This window comes from Nannospalax galili, unplaced genomic scaffold, assembly GCF_000622305.1.
Source record: "Nannospalax galili isolate Female #2095 unplaced genomic scaffold, S.galili_v1.0 scaffold239, whole genome shotgun sequence".
NCBI lineage: Eukaryota > Metazoa > Chordata > Mammalia > Rodentia > Spalacidae > Nannospalax > Nannospalax galili.
In genome coordinates, this window is record NW_008343017.1 from 1,354,375 (window position 1) to 1,376,110 (window position 21,736).

General features: G+C 41.3%; 1 protein-coding gene across 1 annotated transcript in view; it reads left to right on the top strand.

The window, feature by feature from the left end:
• Window positions 1-21,736, top strand: part of LOC103738844 (sperm-associated antigen 17) — a 155,046-nt gene that overhangs the window by 24,318 nt on the left and 108,992 nt on the right. Inside the window, exons 2-3 of the mRNA XM_029566386.1 lie at window positions 15,928-16,068; window positions 16,633-16,719. Of these exons, the coding sequence (XP_029422246.1) occupies window positions 15,928-16,068; window positions 16,633-16,719 (228 nt within the window). The remainder of the gene's footprint in view (window positions 1-15,927; window positions 16,069-16,632; window positions 16,720-21,736) is intronic.

Here is a 21,736-nt window from a genome sequence, read left to right on the forward strand (position 1 = left end):
TATATATACATATATATATTTAAATCAAATTTTAAAGGAAGATGGTCCATTTTGCTAAGGAAATTTTTCTTGCCAATTCCCTCTCATGTCCAATAGTTAAGAACAATCACATCAAGAGACTAAATATTTTGGTCATATGTAGAAGTTTCGGTAATGGGAAATCCAAATGGCAGCTGGAGTCTTGGTGTCCTTGTCGATACCAGCTTCAGTCTGCTGAGGCAATCAGCTCATCCTCCATTGCACTCTACAGAGTCACCTTCACCTATTCAAGGATGACATCACTGAAGATTCCCCCAGTCCTTCGGCAGCATTTTTTTCCTTTGTTTTATCTGCCTATTGGCACCATTATCAACGCTGATGATTCTTAACTTTTACAAATCCACTCTCTAACAGAAGCAAAGAGGTTTAAAGTTTCTTCTCTATTTTGAATTTTAGCTACCAGAAAAGGCCTTTAAAATCATCTAACTTTATGTGAAAGTTTTTGTACAAGCAACTAGAAGTCAATTTTGTTTGACATAGTGGGTAACTGTGCCTGACATGGTGTTTTAAATTAATCCATTTGGAAAGACTGTTCTTCTTGGCTTATACTTAGAAAAATGGGAGTTTGACATGGCTTCATCAAGTAATTAAATTCAATTGAAAAACATGATTTCTTTCCCGTTAAACTAATGTCCTACTAACTACTTGGAGTCTGTGGAAAAGAGAGGGTGGGTCAGTGGAAGAAAGAATAATACAGGATTTCTTCCATTTTAACATTACAATCTGAGAAAACAGGCTACTTTGAACACAGTAATCCCTGGTCCAGAAGTATCAGCCTCACTGAGGAATGGGTCAGATGCAAATTCTCAGGCTGGACCCTAGATTGATTGAGGCAGAAGCTGAGCCTGGTGGCCTGCCCTTCAGCAAGCATGACTCTCCTGTGCGCTAAGGTTTCAGACATACACTGAGGTACAGAGCAGTGTAAAGTGCTGGATTGGTGGTAGAACATTGACAACAGCTTCAAAGGCAGGCAGTGGCCACGGCTAGGCTGGGAGAGTCAGGGAAAGGGTCCCAAAGGAAGCAGGCATCTCACCCAGAGGGCCAGGCTGAGCAAAGCTGACAGCTGAGGTAACATGGGGCCTGTTGCAAATACCCTAAGAAACAACCAGCCAGATTAACATCCATTATTAGATTCTTCATACACCCTCTCATGTCTTAGCCTCCCAACAACCTTCAAAATAGTCCCACTTACATGAGAAAAATGAGGCTCAAGGATTTGTGCACAGCAATGAGAGTGTAAAAGATCAAATAGGAAGGAGGCTGGAGAGATGGCTCACTGGTTAAGAGCGCTGGCTGCTCTTGCAGAGACCTGGGTTTGGGTCTCAGCAACCACAAGGCAGATAACAATTGTATGTAGTAACTCCAGTTCCAGGGAATCCAATGCCTCTTCTAGCCTCTGTGGGCTTTACATACATGTGGTACACCACATACATGCAGGCAAAACTCATAAAAAAATAATGAATTTTTAAAAATCTAATGGGAAGAGAACATAAAAGACTTTGGATTCTACTCTCTGTAGTTTGGACTCTGTCTGATCCTGTTGAAGTCTAAAAGATAGAGAATTATGATGCTATCTGTGAAAGAATTGAATGGTGAAATAAGTGTCTTGGAAAATCAATGCACTAGACATGGAGAAGAGGTGAGTTTGAATAGAGTCAGAGAAAGTGTTTTCAGCAATCCAAATTCCAGGGAGTTATAGGTTGAAGTAGAACAGTCATGACTAAAAAGGGAGGCATGGTTGTATACACCCTTAATCCCAGCACTGGGGAGGCAGAGGCAGAGGTAGGCGAAACTCTGAGATGGAGGCCAGCCTGGTCTGCATAGAAAGTTCCAGGGCAGCTGGGGCTACAGGGAGACACCTGGGGAGGTGGGGGGAAGGGAAGGGAGGAAAGGAGAGTTTCAGAAAGAAGCTCTGGGGAGGGAGAGAAGCAGAAATAAGTTAGGAAGGATTGAAGCTGTAATGACTGGAAGACATGAAAAATTCAGAAACAACAGAATAAACTTCGATCATCTTTCCTTTTTGTTGTAGCGGAGGTTTGTTTGTGCTACTTCAATGAGAAAAAACGAAGGACATACTAAGTAGGAGACTATGTAGAACAGCAAGTGGAGCATTTCAGCAGGTTCAGGGAACACTGCAGAAGGTGGGGGGGGGTGAAGATCGTAAGAGCCAGAGGCTAGGGAGGAATCCTGTGAAACTGTCCTCAGCACATGAATGGCTGATGGGCTCATGAACTCACTGCAGCTGTAGTTACCTACACATGCCCTGCACAAGATTGGGTCTGTCAGCATTCCATTATAGAAGGGGGAGGAACTCATGAGGCCCCACTCTTCCCTGAGGGATTACTGGCAGTAATGATGGCTGGGGGCAGGGTGAGCATGAGCAGGCAACCCTAAGTTGGGTCACACACACAAAAGACAATAAAGCAGGAGGAGGACTTGTTGGGGAAAAAGAAGGCTTTTAGTGGGTGAAAAGGACTATAACTCATTGTACAAATGTATGAAATTATCAAAGAATAAACATTAAAGAAAAGATTTTGTATTTGGCACTATTGTAACTTTTATTGTTTAAATTCCAGTTGTTTATCTACCATATAAAATACCATTAATGAGCTGGGCGTGGTGGCATACACCTTTCATCCCAGCACTAGGGAGGCAGAGGCAGATGACTCTATTTAAGTTCAAGGCTAGCCTGGTCTACATAGCAAGTTCCAGGCCAGCCAGGGCTATGTAGTGAGACCCTGTTTCAAAAACATAAAAATAAAATTAATTAATTAATTACCATTGATTTATGGGTCTTGGCATTATATCATGCGGCTTTACCAAAACCATAGATTCTAATGACTTTTTTTGCAGATTTGATTGGATTGCATTTAGGTAACATCGTCTATGAAAAAGAGACAGTTTTGTTTCCTTTCAGTTGATGCTGTTTATTTCTTTTTATTCTTTATTGCCTGCACTTTGTTAAATAAAGTTAGTTAGGGCATAAAAACACAAAGGGTCTAACTTGGTCTAAAGCTGGAGACACAGACTTGGGAACTGTCAGGGAAGAAGTGTTGTGGACTTCATGCAAGTAGTTAGAGTATCCATAGAGCATATGTTCAAGAGAAAAGCAGAAGCTTGAGAACAGAAATCTGTGTGGTGACAGATCATGTTTATGAGTCAGAAGCAAAGAGCCTACTGCTCAGAGGAGGGACAGCCACATGAGGACAGACAGAATAGGACAGTGTGATGTCATGAAGTCAGGCCAGGGAGATGGGCAGACAGGAAGCCAAATCTCCCACCTAAGGATACCCAGGTTATTATAATAGGGCAACACAACTACACACAGTTAAGAACATGCTCAGTGGTCTCCAAGGATTCAGTTTGATTAGGGTGTTGGGTAATGGGTGTTGGTGATAAGGGAAGGAAGCTGATGGATGTGAGGCTATGGGCTTTAAGGCTGTTTTGGTGTGAACTTCAAGAATAGGCTACATAGAGGGGATGACTATATAGAAAAAGATCTCAGGGAAATAGAAGGTTAGAACCAGCTGAAGGCAGCTATGTATGTGCAAACAGGACAAAGAGGAAGTGATTGACATCTGGAGATGAGATACAGGAACTGAAGGAGCAAAGTTTATAGATGTTATTGGCTCCAGTACAAAAAGAAAGAAGAGGGATCAGAATTTCTCAGCCCTCAGAGGAGCAAGCTCTTGATCAGGGAAAGGTGTACTGAGATGAGAATATGAGAAGGGGAGGGGTGTAAGCAGGAAAGGCTTGTTCTCAGGAGGTGGCTACATAGCCACTGTGAATACAGAAGACAGACTGGCAATGGACTTGAGCAGAGAACTTCTTCCACCAATTCTGCAAATACCCATGAGACTTTTGCTTAACGTGCAGGCTAAGGGGGTCTAGGAGAGTATATGCCACCCACCATACAACGTTTCAGACATCTCTCTCCTCTATCAGACTGCGAGTCTTTTGAGAGCAGAGGCTTTCTTTTTCTCGTGTGTAGGTGTACATGTGTCTTCGGGTGCACATACACACGGGTGCATCTGCATGTGGGGGCTGGAGGTTGGTATCAGGTGTCTTCTTCAGTTTCTGTCCACTTTATTTATAAAGACAGAGACCAATCCCTCACTGAACCTGGAGCTTTCCAGTCCTGCCTGGTTTAGCTAGCCAGCTTACCCCCTCCTCCCAAACACTTGGATTACAGGCAGCTACCGCATCTGTCTAGCTTACATGTGGGTTCTGAGAATCCAAGCTCTGTCCTCCTGCTTGTGCAAGTATTTTATCCACTGAGTCATCTCCCCAGTTCCGAGAGAGAGCAGAGACTTTCTTCCTAGTCCTTTTTAAATGCAGAAAAGCACAAAAGATGATGTATCAAGCACATTCATACCCTCACAATCTTTTAAATATTTTATTTATTATTCTTATTTTATGTGTATGAGTGTATTACCTGCATGTGAGTGCATCCCATGTCATGCAATGCCGTGAAGGTCAGAAGAGGGCTTCGGATTCCCCTGGAACTGGAGTTAAGGATGGTTCATAGCCTCCATGTGGGTGCTGGGAATTGAACCCGGGTCCTCTGCAAGAGCAGTCAGTTCTCTTAACCACTGAGCCATCTCTCCAGCCCCAACAATTCTTTTTTTAAAAGACAACCCAATGAAAGATGAAGCACCCTCTGTTATCATCACCACCCTCTATTCTACTCCCTTCTTTTTCTTCCCAGAAGCAAACACTAGCACGAATTCAACACATGTCCTCTCGGCCTGTATAGCTGTTTGCCTATATCCATAAATAAAAGCCAGTGGTGTCCATTATATCATTTCACTTACAACTCATGGTTACTATAAGATACCCATGTTGGATGTGTGGTCCTTGAAATAGAGGGTGCATACATGAATAGCAGCACCCATGGTCTCACTGGCCTCACACTGTCGTAACCTATTCTACAATTCATCCATTTTCATTCACCATTACGTTTTGAGGTCTATCCAAAGAGAGGCATACATTTTTAGTTTATCTTGTGTCATTATTTTTAGCTTTGTATCTTCTATAATAGTGTGCCACATAGGCACCCAATAAATATCATTAATGAATAAATTACAGTGTATAACAAGATAATAGGGATGGAAACTTTGTACGTTGATTTCAAGTTATGAAATATTTGAACATATAACTTCTTTTCCCTCCTTCACAGACTGATGTTGTGTGAGGATTTGTACTTTAAGCTTATGTGTTCTATTCCAATGCCCATTTCAGTGTTTATAACCCCTCAGTGAGTCTTAGTTGAATGAATGAATGGATGGATGGATGGATGGATGGATGGATGAATAAATGACTCTGCTGGAAGTATTATTATTTCACATAAGCCTAAGTTGTATTTCAATGTTTTTTTTCCAAAACTATGTGGCTAAAGTCAGGACTAACAGTCCAGTGTTCTGATGCTATATCCAGTGCTCTTTTTACTACAGCACTCAAAGAGCTATTATAGGGACTCTATTAAGGAAGCAATATGAGAGGAATAATTGTGAGTTACAACCCTGATGTGTCCCATAAATAGAGTCCATGTACACATGTAATTGGAGAAAATTAAGAAGCATAACCAGATCTAGGCCTCAAAATTTATCAAAATCATTAACTGGGTCTATTTTGTTGCATGGAGTATAACTGCAGCTCGTGTTGTAAAGGAGATGCTGAGTTATGAGGGTGTGCAAGGTTCATGAGTGAAGGAATGAGCAGGAAGCAACCTCAGTGAACAGGGCTGCCCTTGCTAAGGTCACAGGTGACTTCTGATTACCTCTGACCACGTGAGCCTACCATTCCTCTGGCTTAGTGGGGCCTAACCTCTCAGCTCTCCTCTGCCCCTTTTTGCCTGTCTCCTGGGAAACCTTCCCTGAAAAAGTGACAATTGCGTTGAAGAAAATCTGAAGCATCCTCAGAAAAGAGACCTCAAGAAATGCTTCGGGAGCTGGGTGTGGTGGTGCAGACTTTAATCCCAGCATTCAGAAGACGGAGACTGGCAGATCTCTGTCAATTTCAGGCCATCCAGGGCTACATACCAAGGCCATGTGTAAACAAACAAACAAACAAACAAATGCTTTTGATGCCCATGCATCCTGCCAACCACCACTCAGTTCCATCCTTCCACTAAGATGAACTGAACTTGACTATTTGGAGTCTTACCCCTTTTTCCTCATTGTGCCTCTTAATTTCTTTGAATAATTCCTGGCTCCCAAACAGCTGAGAAGATTGGGATTGCTACACAGCACAACTCTCAAGAGAAGCAGAGCATCCTCTCTCCCTTGACAAAACTGGCCAGGAAAGGGATGGTGCTAAGCCACCTCAACATTGGGAAATACAGGCACTGCTCACTCCCTTTCAGACTACTGTCCTTGTCTTATGCATCCTTACAGTTTGTTACATCAGACAGATTAATAAGGGCTTATTGAATTAAACTGTTACTCATTTTTGTTGACTTAAGGCAGAAAACCAATTCCATTACCTCTGACTGTCCAAGATACATTATCGTAGTTTTTCTTACATGCCCACAGGGAACTGGAGGTACTCCATCATTCTCTGTTTGCATGATGCAAACCCAGCCTTCTAGATGATCTGGCAGTGTTCCTGGATCATCCTTGGCTCTTCTCTCTCTCACTATAATTTAGAGACCATAATCTTAATCTTAGAACACATAACCAGGCAAAGAATTTATTTCCTTTCACAAGTATCATATGCATTGTGGAAACTGTAGTTTTATTGTCAAAATATCATCACTTGCTGGACATGAATTCGGGGTCAAGAAGATAGAATTTGTGACCAGAATAGTCTTAGACCCTTGTGTTTGTCAGAAGACTCTTCAGGTGTTGTATACTCATCCAGATGGATGAGGAAATTAAATATTATCAATGCTTTTGTAGTAAAATAATAATTAAGAATATTTGCATTAAGTTCAAGAAAATGAGCTGTCCCCAAAAATTAGCCAAGCAACAGTTATGTGGCCTGCATGGGTCATTAGAAAGAGCATTCGTTAGTTATTTTGTTTCCTCTGGGGAGCCTTCCTGTCAAAGCAAAGCAAATTCGTAGACCACACCACCATGCTTACTGGATAAATGACCTTTATAGTCAGAAAGGGGGTGAAAAAGCAAAAGAAAGGGCTACAGTGAATCTTAGAAATCTTAATTTTTAATGTGGAAGCTAGTGACTAAATATTGAAGGGACTTGAGAAAAGAAAAAGAAAGCCTCGTGTCTGCGGAAAAAGTCGATGAAAGGTTGTAGCTTTTAATACAGGATGATGAAAAAAGATCTCTTTTTGGGGGGTGAGTTCCTGGATCCGATTTGATGTTTGTGGAGTAATTAGGAGTCCTCTTGGCTTGTTTGGTCTCCTCTGGCAGAAGAATGTCTCTGATATGTAATATTTGTTTGAAAACCCATAGAAGCTTGTTTCCTTTTGAGTCCGCCTTACTTTTTATGTTCTGAAGTTCATTTTGGACCTCAAATTTTGCTCCAAGCAATAAAACTGGTTGGATCATACTAACATAATGGAGATGTAATTTCAGCCAACTGTTGGGGGCAGGGAGATAGTTAAGGTGTGTAGTGGTTTCTGTGGTTTCTCTGTGGAGTAGAATTCCCTGCAAAGCTTTTCCATGTGGTGTTTTAATAGCTGTCTTAAAACTCTCTGATGCATGGAGCAAAACTGAATTAGGCTCATGTGCTAGATTGGATGGATGGGCCAAGGACTCTCTGAAAAATGAAAGAAAAACAACCAAACATCCTAAGCCAGAGGCTAAATTGCCCAAAGAAGATCCTAGAGACATGTCCAAATTCATAATTACAGAAGCAATCATCTCTTTTATCATCCCATTTTTGCAGAATTTTCTATAAGAAACTAAAATACATCCCTTACAGACACTGGTATTTTCCTTTGGGGTAGTACTTGACAACTTACACAGTGATCCTGCAGATATTTGTCCACTAGGACCCACAGTAGTTCTCTGAAGGTTGTACAATTGGATCTGTCTTTTAAGTGAGGTTGCAGAGCTGTGAAGATAAGCCTAAGGTCATTTGGATAAGACAACAAAGGTGGAATCTGACACTGCTTCAAAGATCTGCATCTTCCTGGCTACACTTCACTAATTTCAATTATAGATCATGTTTAGCATTTATGAAGACAAGGAAAACCAGCCCGCCAGTGTATGCACCCATGGCACAGCTATTTCTAGACTACTGAGCTCTCACCACTTGAGAGCTGACGTGTACAGCTTTGTCTAAACATCAAAAGAATACGCCCTTTCCCTAATTCATGTCTCTGACTCAGAAACCCTGTTCTTTCCACAGTGCCAAGAGCCACTGTTAGAACACCACACACTCAGTCAGCCTTTCCATACCAAGCATGTGTAAAAGCTCTCTTTAGTGTGTGGTTTTGGCTGGTACATTCAAGAAACATTTATTGAGAGCTGCTGCTGTATACCAGGCACATGGATGAGCAGGAAGTGGTCTAGGCGGCATGAGTCTAGAACCTTTTCCATTGCTGAAAGACTGCCATTAGCAAAGTACCCTTTGAGCTAGTTCAGGAGTCCTAGGGGATTCTTTATGAATATGTAAATAGCCCAATAGAAGAAAAGTACTTTAAAGTGGCCCAAACATTAGAGCCTTAGGGTATATTTACTTATCTAGTCATCAAATCAACTCGTAAGATCCTGAGTCTAATAGGTGTAACCCTAGATAAATTTCATTCCAACTCCAAGCGGTGTGGTAGAGTTGAAATTCAGCACTGGGCCAGGGAACCACCAGCTGCTGAGGGGCTCATGAAGGCTTCCTATCAAAAATAAACTTCAGCTCCTCTCCGCTCCTTCTTAAGAAGGCCTTGTATGGCATCTCTGTCCTACATCTAGAATCACAAAAATTAATGAGGCTAATATTTGCAATGCCACTGGCAAACAACAGACACAGTTTGTACTTTAAAGCATGCAAGCAAATTTCTATCTCTACAAGAATTGCTCTAGGGATAGGTCTCTCCCAGTCCCCTGCATGGCTGCCTCGGCCCTTGCTGCCCCCGCCCCCCCAGGCAGCCAGCATACACATCTACAGCTTCAGGCCTTCCCATTTAACTCAGATGCTTTCTTTTGCAGTTCATGATAGGCTAATGTCTCTGACAGTTTACCATAGGGCAGAAATTGATGGAAAGGTACCTCTTGCCACATTCACACATTGTCTCCCACAACTCCAAAAATCTCACATACCTTTAGAATTTTAGATACTGTAGGTACATGTGTTGGGCGCCTTCTTCCAAGGAACCAAAATAATTTAGAATCATGTCAGTTGACAGGTTTATTGTTATCAAAGAGAAAATTATTTTGCAAGTTGGCATTCAAATTAGCATTTGTTTTTTCACGACACAGCTATTGGCGCTTCCCCCCACCCCCTTGGTTCACCCATAACGTCTCTACACTAGAAGTAGCCTGTATGGAATAAGGACCTGCATGACATTGATAAATAAGAACAGAAGTCCTGCCTCTCTATTAATAGTCATGATATCAGCTACGTTTGTCATTTGTCGCTAGAGGTTGGTCCCCAAAGAGATATCTGTAGATTTCTCATTCACAGCAATCCAAAGAGGTTGATCCTGCATTGTCTTCATTTATACATGAGAGACAGAGAAGTTGTGTCCCTTACCCTCACAGCTGGTCCACCGAGACTTCAATTAAGGCAATCTGCCTTATGAGAGCTGATCTGTACGCCACTGTGCCACAATGACCTATGCTCCTCCAAGGGGCTATTGCAGGGTGAGGGAGCCTCTTTGCCTGCAGACCTTCCATGGTAGTGACCCTACTGCCTGAGGGGGAATGGAGAAGACTGGTGGGAGAAAAGGAGAGCCTGAATGTTACTCTGCTGTTCTCACAGTGGTCCCTCTGTGTATAACTCATCATCTGCTTTTCATAGAGGCCGGTTTGAAGGACGATGCTTAAGGCTGGTGAAAAATCAGCAAATACAGACCCAACATTTCACAGAGCACCCTGCTGCAGGGTGGATTTGGAGCTGGCTGTGTGCAATCAATCAATAATCTCCTTTGCACTCCTCAGCACTTTCTCACAGCTATGGTCTTTTCAATCCGATCATCCGTAGGTCAGCCTCACACATGCAGTTCCTCCTGGGGTGTTGCTGGTAAATGCCTAATAACCTGCTTCTGGGTGGAATGCTCTGGTGCACAGTATTTACAAAGGCCTCAGTTGAAACACTATCTCTGGCAGATGTTGAAGTCCTTGAGGCCATCTCACTGGACAGAGCTGGGAAGAGCAGTATCCATTGGCTCCTGTGTAGCCCTGGATGGGGTAACAGGAGCTGAGGAGGGGGAGGTGGTGCTGCCACCAGCTCGGGCATAGGCTGGGCAGCTTCCTCCCAGACTCTGGGCCTGAACAGCTAGTGTGGTAAGCTGCTCCCTCCATTCCCCTTCTGTCTCTGCGGCACCCTGATAGTCTTCCGCTGTGACTCAAGCTCTTAGAATTTCAAATCACAGAAATTGCAGCCTATTTGTAGTAGGTAAAGGGAAGAGAAGCCAGACCACGAAGATTCATTTTGATGGGAGATGGAAGAGCAAAGGAAGAGGCAAAGGGGGGGGGGGGATAGTTAGTGCTGTTTGTTTATGAGTCTTTAGCTTTTCCCTCCGATTTGAGGAGCAGCCTTCCTACCCTTTGCATCTGATACCTGCCTGAATCATTCCCAGGGGAACCCAGGCCACGAAGATTTATTTTGATGGGAGATGGAAAGGCAAAGGAAGAGGCAAAGGGGGGGGGGGGTATAGTTAGTGCTGTTTGTTTATGAGTCTTTAGCTTTTCCCTCCGATTTGAGGAGCAGCCTTCCTACCCTTTGCATCTGATACCTGCCTGAATCATTCCCAGGAAACACATTGTAGCAGACCCCAAACCCTTGTAACTGACCCCTGATATGAATCACCACAGTAGGTCAGCTCCAGTGTCCTCTTCCTAATGACCTTCAGGGCTGTGGACTGTGCACCCTGTGGTTTTACATGACATGCTATTTTCTCCTGCTTTATGTTTCTGAGGGTCCAAATCTGCTGAGTGTCCAAGCGTGCTCTGTTGCTTTAAAATAGCAATCAACAGATATTTATGTATAGAGCGTGACTCTATTTCCTGTTCATGGGAAGCACCATAAGGTGTAAAAATATATAAAGCATAATTTCAAGAGTTAACAGTCCATTTGTGCAAATGTGACAGCAACATAATCCAGTTCCTAAGAAAGAATTTCTCATATGATAATATGTCAAGCTAACTTTTATGATAAATTATGAGGACTACATAATCAAAGGAAGAGTCTAAAATAAGAACCTGTTTAATAAGAAGGGTTAGAGAGTGCATGTTCTCATCGTTTATACTGTTCTTGTCTGCTGTGTAGACTGGGCCTGTTATTGAGCCTACACTTTCAACTTAGTCTACAGTCAGAATCTTAACAAATACAATTGCAGCAGCCAGTTTGATGTAATGAAAACATTTCTTCTCCTGGCCAAAAGCCCACACTAACACTCTTTTGCTGATGGAGATCCAAGACTCCTTTTGAAGGGAAAACCGAGTATGAGAAAGACATTCACAAATCCCTGTCCATTTAGCAGTAAATCTACTTAACAAAAAGGTCATCCTTTCAGCAGAGTATTGACATAAAGTACTGCTTTGCAGATCGGCACAATGTTAAATAGCTCTTAATAAAACTCGGCTTCTGAAATGTCGCATTGATTTTTACTTGGAACTTTTATACATCTGCTAATAAAGGTGCTCTGGTCAGTCCTGGGAGGAAGACCGTAGGGACCTCTTCCCTGGAAGCCTAGCAAAGATGACATGTCCATCCTGTCCCACTGTTGTGGTTCCCCAAATCAGCTGATTGTTCCTGCTAACACTAACAGAAGGCAGCAATAACAACCCCACTGTCTAGAACTTACTTTTCACTTGCTTTTGAAATAGTTGTTATAGCATAATATGGAATGTCTAGTAAAATTCGGAGACTATTTAATATATGAAAGAAAAATAGTTCTAAATCTGTGAGACAGGAGGCTTTGTAAGTCAGCCAGGTTCTCCGCATCTACCAGAGTGCTCTCCTGCCTTAGGAGACTCCATGTCAATGTTTGGGTTGAGACGCCCTCCTGCCAGGCTTCAAATTAGGTGAGACTGGTAAAGTCAATAGAGGGTAATGGATTGTGTCCATACATGATTTCATTCCATCCTTTGAATGACTTTATCAATAATGACTAGGGCAAGACTCAGCAATAACTGTCTCTGTCTCTGGGTAGTAAAGAGCTGACTTCATTGCCAGAGGTGTTTGCAGTATGCCAGAATAAGATCTTCCTTCCTCAGCACTCAATACATCCTCAGCAAGTTTTCCCAAATGATTAGTTTTCTTTCTCTCAGCTCCTGTTGATGCCCCTAAACCTCTTCAACTGTCCCAAACAAATTCACCCACAGGTGGGAGCACTAAGATATTCACAGGTGTATTCAGGAGGCTTCTGCACTTTCTGTGGTCATCCCTCTCTCCCACAGAAAATGTTTGTTTTCACTATACCACATTCCTCTTGCCTTCCTGAAAGCGTATATTTAAAGACTCTGTTTAACTCCATGATGGAGTGGGAAATGGGTGGAGGAATGTGCTTAACAGTATTTTCCCACCTCTACTTTGTGTCCTCTTTCTTCCAAAATGACTTCTCATTTCTAAATCGGTTGTCAGTTGGTAGAAATTTAGAACCTGTAGTTACCCTGGAATACTAAGATCTAGACGTCTATTTGCAGAGCCCCCTCTGTTTAGGACTTCACTCTTCCTTCACACAGCACTGTGCATTTCCTAGCATCTCGCTGCCCCCTGCTGCAGCCAGCAGCAAGTGCAGCCTTCCCTGCAGGCTTTCTCCATTGTCCCAAGACTGGCCACTCCATTTCATGTTTTCATGGGCTCTGGCAATATGATTAGACACTTAAGCATAGCTCTAACAGCATCCTCCCTGGATCCTATTTTACAGAATAGATCCAACTTCTGGAGCAGCTTTTCATGGACCGTATGTGGATGGGAAACTGGGCCCATGCGGGAATTTGTTTTTTCTAAAGATTTTTTTTTTTTAAATTTGTGTGTGTGTGTGTGTGTGTGTGTGTGTGTGTGTGTATGCACATACCCAAGGAGGTCAGAAGAGGGCACCAGATCCTCTGGAGTTGGAGTTATAGGTAATTGTGAGCCTCTCCTTCACCCATCAATGTGGATGTTGGGAACCAAATTAGGACATCTAGAAGAAAAGCAAGTGCTCTTAACCACTGAGTCATCTCTCCAGTCTCATGCAGGACTTTTCAGATCCTTTCAAAGGGAGAGATATGACTGTATCTCCACTGGGGCAAACAGAGAGCTCTGATGTAGTCTGGCCCTGCACTAGCTCAGGCACATGGTCTCAACATGACCTAAAGGATGCCACAAGTTTCAATCTATAAGGCCACAGATTGGAAGAACAATATTGTGTTAAGATATAACCTGGAGGCCTGGAGAGATGGCTCAGCAGTTAATAGCACTGGCTGCTCTTGCAGAGGACCTGGGTTTGGTACACAACACCTAAACTGTGGCCAACAACCATCTGCAACTGGTTCCAGGGGATTCGATGTGATGCGCTCTTCTGGCCTCTGTAGGCACTGTATGCATGTGGTGTACTTACATTCATGCTGGCAAAGCTTTCATACACATAAAATAAAAGCAAATAAATCTTCAGACATAAAAATGTCTTTAAAGGTATATCCTGGAGCAAAGAAACAAGAAGCAAGAGAAGAATCCTTGAGAAATTTCTTTATTCTCTTATCCTTTGTAAAAATGTTATTTTAAAGTGATTTATGATGGCTTAAGGATTAAATATGAGGTACTTATGAAGGCTCTATACACTTTAACAAGTGATATAAATCTTAATCAATTAGCAATATATGATACATAGTGATGTGTCATTCTAATGCCAGTGATCTGCCCTCAGAACTGCCCTGAAATGACCACAGATTTGTAAACCCCATATGTAATCTCCACAGGTTTCTGCCAAAATGATCTTGAACAAGTCGTTGAACTTCACTAGACCCGTTTTCCCTCTGTAATGTACTGGTGCACCTATTTCACAGGGTTACTTGAGGAATCAGTAGGGTAACATGTGCCTGGCACATGGCGGATTCACAGTCATTTTTAGTTCCTTCCTCCTCTTCCCTTCTTTTTTCTTGTCTGAAATGGTCCACATCTGCCTTTGACACCAGATTCTAATGGGTAGGTAGGTGACGGACTGCATTGCCCTCTTTTTGAATGGTCTTCCGAAGAGCTGAGAGGCAAACTGTTCTTGTCACCATGAGCTTTCAAATATTGGCAAAGAAACACACAGGCAGGAGAGGGAGAGGAGGTGTTGGAAAGTTAAGTGCCAGAAACTTTACTGTATTTCCCGTCCTGGAACAATGCATATTTTTTCTGAGAAAATTTAAGAGACATTTCTTCTTTAACGATGACTAGAGATGCAGCTTTGATGAGAGTAAACAAGAGGTAAGAAGGGGATTCAATGTAAGAAAGAACATTTTGTGGTGATGGATTTTTTTTTCCTAAACAATGTTATAAATATCAAATTTACTTTTCAGAGCCAGAATATTAAAAATATATATGCTCAATCCTTCTATGTCAAATTAACATCGAAAAAATGTTTTAAGCTCAATAACAGATTTTAAAAGAAAGTCACACCTACCTGAGTGCACGTAAATATAATACGCATTGTAAGTTTACATTTTTACAAGTGGTATTGTTTTAAAGACTGCATTGGACACTTGTTACATAGTAAGTTTCCATGGAGAAACATGAAAAACAGTCCTTATTTGGTAGTAAGAAAGAATTGGTCCTGTGCCTTTTCTCACACCTAGACTCTAGCCTGACATCAACCTGACAATGAACAGGACAGAACCCAGAGGAAACCACACAAAATGATGCATTTCCCAAAATTTGTGTGAAGTTTTCCAGTCTCCTTAGACATTGTTTTGGCATCCACCAAGAGCAAATTTTACTTTGTTTAAATCAGGTCTCTAGAAGGAGCTAGAGGGAAGCTTAGACACCTCCCTGCCCAATCCGTTTATTAGATAAAGGAGGAAACTGAGGCACAGTGAGGTCATGTGGCCAGGGCACCCTCCTTTACTGTCATCTCTCTTCCCTAATGTCTTTGTCAGGATGCTTGACCTTCTCCCCATGAGACTGTCTTTGTTCAGAAGGAAGAGTTCCCCTTTCAGCACCACATAGAGGTGACACACTGATCTCCACTCAGTCTCCCAGCCAGCTTCTTCTTTCCAACAGAAATTCCAATAAATGTAGAGAAAGGAATTACTGATTGAGTGCATTATCTTTAGTTCTCTCTTTCTTTACATTATTTGATACAAAGTTCTACATCCAAGTATAATATTTTAGCCTTTTTCCTAGAAGTAGAAAGAATCCTTCTGTGAATTAGCAATCCTAGTCTCGTTTTACATTAGGAAGATGTACCCTAGTTCCCGTTGGTGACTCATTCAGTATTACCCAGCATTTAACAATTACTTCTTGGACTTTTCCTATAATACTAGCATTATTTAGAGTTACTACCTAGAGGCAGTACCAAGAAACAAAACAAAGATTACTGTTTTGAGAGTGCGTTTTAATGTACATCTGTGGCATAGTAATGAACTACTGCTTTCCAACACCAAATTGTTTTTGGATAGCATTCTAGTGAGAAAAAATCTTTAGAAATTATCTTCCCAATTTCTCAAGAAAATTGTTTAGTCAAGTTACATGAAATTTGGCACAATACTGCCGCCTTGTGGCTGCATCATTCAAAAAGCTTTTGACAAAGTTACACAATGAGGAACACAGCATATTATTCTGTCTGTTTTGTAACAGAATGATTGGAAGGCCTCCATCGCTTTTGTGGTTGGGAACCAGATTGAAGACGATCTTCTCATCCATGCCCTCAAGCTGGCAGTCCAAGTCCCTCAGCGTAAACTTTTCAGCATAGTGTCCTGGCAAGAGATTCTCAATGAGGTACCCATCCCCGCCTTCTCCACACCCCACGAGATAGTCTTCCTTAACATAGTGGGTTGAGACTATAGAATAAGTCAAGAGAGCATATCTTGGATGGTATGTAAAGTAATCCATACTTGGGGTGGATTACTTTAAATAAACATACACTTAGAATAAATTCAAAACGTTTAATCTGGAAGGACTAACTTTTTTATTAATATGGCTCATTCAAAATTCATTCAGTAGACAAAGATTTATGTCACTATTTCAGGCACCATGCTAGGTTCTCTGTGGAATTATTTAACATAAGGTTAAATAATAATAACAGAAGGCTCGACCAAGTAAGTAAAGTACATAACTCGTTGAAAAATGAAGTCTAGAGAAAATCCTATCTAGCTGGGGTCACAGGGACAGCCTCTCTAATGGGCTGTGACTATCTCATCCAAGTGGTGACATCTGCTTTATTGCTACGTTCATTCCTTAATGGCTTGGTTTAAATCACCGAGGCAGCTGAACGTTTCTGTGTGTCTATGTATTCCTTAAGTACATCCTTTCTTCTTATAAACAAATGTGCCTTTCTTACAGATCAATGAAATACATACAGCTATTGGTGGTGCTTCGGCTAAAAGGGGGAAAAAGCCTACAGGAGGCAGCGACCCATTATTCTATGAGGTAGGACTATGAGTCTGCCAAAGAGATCTTTGTGATGTTGAGCAACGAAGGTTGGAGTGACAATCTGATATCATTTTTACATTTTATTTCATTCTTTAAAGTGAATTTCCACTTTACACTGAAAATGTTTGTTCCTGATAGTGGACATACACACAACAAAATCTGCCCTTAAGAATAAAATTGTCCTAGATTGTTTACACTATGACAATATCCAGTTCAAAGGCATGAATCAAGGGTTGAAGAGATGGCTTGGTAGTTAAGAGCACTGACTGCTCTTGCAGAGGACCCTGGTTCATTTCCCAGCACCCATGGTGACTAAACACCCATCTGTAACTCAAGTTCCAGGGGATTTGACACCCTCTTTTGGTATCCAGGGGCATTGTAAGTACGTGACACATTTACATATATGCAGGCAAAACACTGATACATATAAAATAAAAATAAATAAAAATTTAAAACATAAATTAGAAACTGTTATATATGAAAATGTTGTGCCATACTTCGTCAAGATAATTACCATTACTAGTGTGAGTTTCATGAAAGAAACAAAGAATTTCTTATATAAGAAAAAGTCACAACTGAAATAATTTTTCTTCAGCTAGTGAACTTTGTATACATTTTAAATCTCACTTTAATCAATGTAAAGATAGTGATACCCCTCAGATTAGTGGGACATTCTATATCTAGCAACTGCTTGAGTCAAAACCCTGATCTGTGCAAAGGACTTACAGCTCAGTTTCAATAAGAAGGGATTTCTTCTCTATCTAACTTATGATTTGCAAGAGACTATAAAAATCCAGTGATTCATTAAACAGTCACAATTTGTCAGCCACTGTCTTATGGCTCTGCAGACCTAAAACATAATGGTGTATGGATCTTTCCAAGACAAACTCGTTTGGGCTTTATTTTGTTGATGACTAATAAAGTTTTGATGTGTCTTAGGTCTTAGATGATTCCATAGTGACCTCTTTAGTACTCCCTGAGGCTTCTCTGAGCAAGTTTCTTCAGAGTTCTTGGTAACTGACAGTACAGTGACTACTTAGGCATTCACTCTCTGCATTGCTCTTGGTGCTTTGGCAAACACACTCTGTAATAGCAGAGTCAAATAACACACTTTCTATCTTTTCTTGTGATGTTCTGAATGTGTGCTCCAGTTGAAACATTATGTGATACCTGGATTTAAAATATTGGAATTTTTCTTCTGAAGTGGTCATAGAAATCCATGTCCAAGTCTCAGGCCTGGGATCAATTAGCCCCCTAAAGGATTCTTTCTTCTTCAAAGATACTCAGTAAAACTCTGAGATGATAACAGGCCAGTTTTGACGTTTAATCTGGACAGGCATTTTGACTTGGATGTGGGATAGCACAATGCTACAAATCCAGAGTTTAGTCAGAAAGCCATCCCTCCCCAATATGTGCCAGGGCTCCTGTTGCCTATTCTGCACTCAGGGGAGGTCCCTCTCACATCTGGCTCTCCCACATTCTTCCACTGGAGCATTTGGGCAATAAGCCTCCCACGCCCACTCACATACCCTTTTCTGAATGGTTCCAGAAGGAAAAAGGAAGGCAGGGTGGGGCACCACAGAGATCAGGCCATGGATGCACCAGAAATTCATTACCATCAATCATTGGCTCAAGAATGATAAAGAACATAAAACAAATGCAGGCTCCTGGTCAGCGCTGGCCTGGGATGGGTCACACATCTGCATTTCCAGCCTCCATCGCTCCCCACTGAGGACCTGTTCTGGGATCCCCTTTCCTGGTGCCTCATCTTGTGGGTACCAAAGAGCCAGCCACTATCTATGCCTTAGATACCTGTGAGTGGTGGCCATGGAAGAGGTCCAGAGTCAAAGGCTTAAGCCCTGTATTAAGTTCAGGTATTCTCATGAGTCTATTTCTGATTGGATGGTCTGTAGCAAGTGGGACACTTCCACAGGTGAACTTCTGAGAGCCTGAACCAATTCTTACATTTTCTTTTTTCAAAAAAAAAAATTGCCAGGGGATGGAGAAATGGCTCAGCAGTTAAGAGTACACAGTGCTCTTCACAGGCCATAAGTTTAGTTTTCAGCATCCATGTAATGCAGCTCATGACTTTCTGTAACTCCAGCTCCCCTGAGTTCCAGTGTCTTCTTTGGGCCTCCACAGGCACTATACATACATGTACAAACACACACATATAAACAGAATTTTAAATTAAATTTGTTTTTAAACTTAAAATATCCTCAGTGATGGGGGGGTACTATAACCAAAAAAGCTTGGCACAGGGAGAATTCATATCCTTGTTTTCTTTTAGGCCTCCATTTAGAGAAAGGCCAATATATCATAAAGGCCATAAACATAATTGTTTATATTTACTTCTTCTCATAAGACACTCTTGTTGACCTCAAATCAGATCTAGTCTTTCTTGCTTTAAGCACATTTAGCTGGCTTCCTAATTTCTTAGCTTGTGATTGATTAGTAGCTGCCAGTTAAAGTGGGACTCCACTACAGTGCAGTTTATCCACAAGTAGTAAAACACTATGAGAATCCCATTACATATTTCCAGTGACGGCTTGAAATGTCTGGGCTAGCGGAGCCCACATTCCTGAGTGATTTGCTCAAGGGTTCATTTGGATGCTTGGTGTTGTATACACACAGCCTCATTTGAAATTTTGTAACTTCCCCTGAAACCTTAGAATTTCATCTAGCCATGATATTGCATTCACAAGAGTATTTACAAACCGTAGTTCTTTGAAAGCCTGCTTAGATTTGTGCTAACGTAATTCCAGAAGTATGGTTACAGCTCATTTGTTCATTCACCTTCTCATTTTGAAAACCATGTTTTGCTCTCCAAGGAACCACTCCCAGGACTTATGTAGGAATGGAGAAATATTCTCCTTTATGCACAACCTCAGGAGTGCTGGCTCCTACTTTATTGCTATCACAACTCAGTGATAAGAATGAAATGATACTTTGTGCTGGCATATAAGCACCTCCAACACCCAGTCCTATCTGAGGATGTGGACATATGCAAAGATTTAGAGATATTGCCTGCATTGTATACTGCTGAGCTTTGCCAAATATCAGCATGTACATTCTTGTGCAGACACTATCTGTACAATGGAAATGCAATATGAATATTGTAAAGATTCTAAGTTTGAAAAACCTAATGATTAGTTAGAGACAAAACAAATAGAAAATGTCTTAACATAGGCCTGACACACAGTAGGCATTCAATGAATATGCAAAGGAGTAAATAACACAGTGCAGAAAATAATCAGTTGACTCCTTGAGGGACAGGTGAAGTGCTGTGGGAACGTAAAGGAAAATGAGATTATCATTAGCTATGGTGCAGGGTGGGATTCAGGGAAATTTTTGAGGAGACAATGACATTTGGTGAGAAAGAATATGAGACTTGATAATTTTGATCTTTAAAAACAAATCCCAATTCAAATCCCAATTGACTCACATCCCAATCTAAAGAAAATATAAACACCCCCATTTCACACATAGGGAAATTGAGGTGTGGAGATGTTAGAGAGTTAACTAACCAGAAAATTTGAAATTAGAAGTTGAAAGAACTTAGATTTTAAACACAGGTAAATGCATAGTTCAATTTTTCCCACTTTACCATGAACCCAGCACTCTTTCATTTGTCTCAATGCTGTCTAACTTAGAAGGGTGGATTCTGGCATAGTAGGAAAGGGCATCTACAAAAAGGGAACAGATAAAGCAAAGCCACAGGAATGGGAAATCTCAATGAATGTGGGAGAAGCCTTAATGAATGTGAGAGAATCTTAGTGAATGTGGGAGAAGCCTCAATGAACGTGAGACAATCTCAGTGAATGTAGGGGAAGCCTCAGTGAATGTGAGAGAAGCTTCAATAAATGCGAGAGAATCTCAGTGAAGGTGGGAGAAACCACAATGAATGTAGGAGAAGCCTCATCGAATGTGGGAGAAATCTTAATGAATCTGGGAGAATCTCAATGAAGTCACAGAAGCCTCAATGAATGTGGGGGAAGCCTCAATGAATGAATGTGGGAGAAGCCTGAATGAATGTGGGAGACGCCTCAATGAATGTGGAAGAAGTCTTAATGAATGTGCACTAAATCTATAGTTCCATAGTACAGTATAGGAAAAGATAAAGCCTGCATGTATCACCTTAAAAATGTAAAGATGGAAATCTGTAAGAAAGTACTTTAAGGCTGAAAAAGTACTTGCTTTAGATTCCAAATGAACTTAAATTTACTGAGTATTTATGTATACATCTCTTTCTGGGCTTGTATAACTTATAAACCACATGGAGAATATGACTTGTTCATTTGCAAGTGTACCAAGTCCTGACTGCAATTTAAAAGGAAAGTATTCAGCAGATGCTTGATCTCTTCACTTCAGCTATTTGTGAACTTTTGTGTTCTGGCCCCCCGCTGCATGAGGGAGCTTCATCATTGAGAACTGAGAGATTCATTAGTGTCCCCTTCTTTATCCTGTTCTATGTTCCATGAGCCTCAGGTGTAGAGGTTGCATTGTAGATGTGTCACTTTGGCCTGGGCAATTCATAGACAATGTCCATGTGTGACCAGTTGTGGTACTTGGCAATAGTCTCTAAATGGTGCAAAATGAGCTTCTTTAATGAGTGGTGACTGGGATATATGACTAGACTTAGTGGACGGACTTGTACTCGGGAACAGCTGGGGACACTGACAACCCAGTGGACCTTAACAGGTATGACTGAGTATATGGGCTCTGGGGGGGGGGGATTATGGAAGGGTGCCAGTGGGGACAGAGGTATAAAGATGATTAAGATTGTTTGAGCTGTTCTGTATGAAATACACAAAAATTCAATAAAAAATAAATAAATAAATAAATAAATAAATAAATAAATAAATAAAGGAAAGTATCACAGATCATTCAAAACCAGCTGAAATGTTTTGAGGAGAGAGCTTTGTATGTACCTGAAAGCTAAAGATTCTCACGCATGCAATAAGAGAACATTTAAGATAGGTGTACATATTTCAGACTTGACCTAATGACTGAC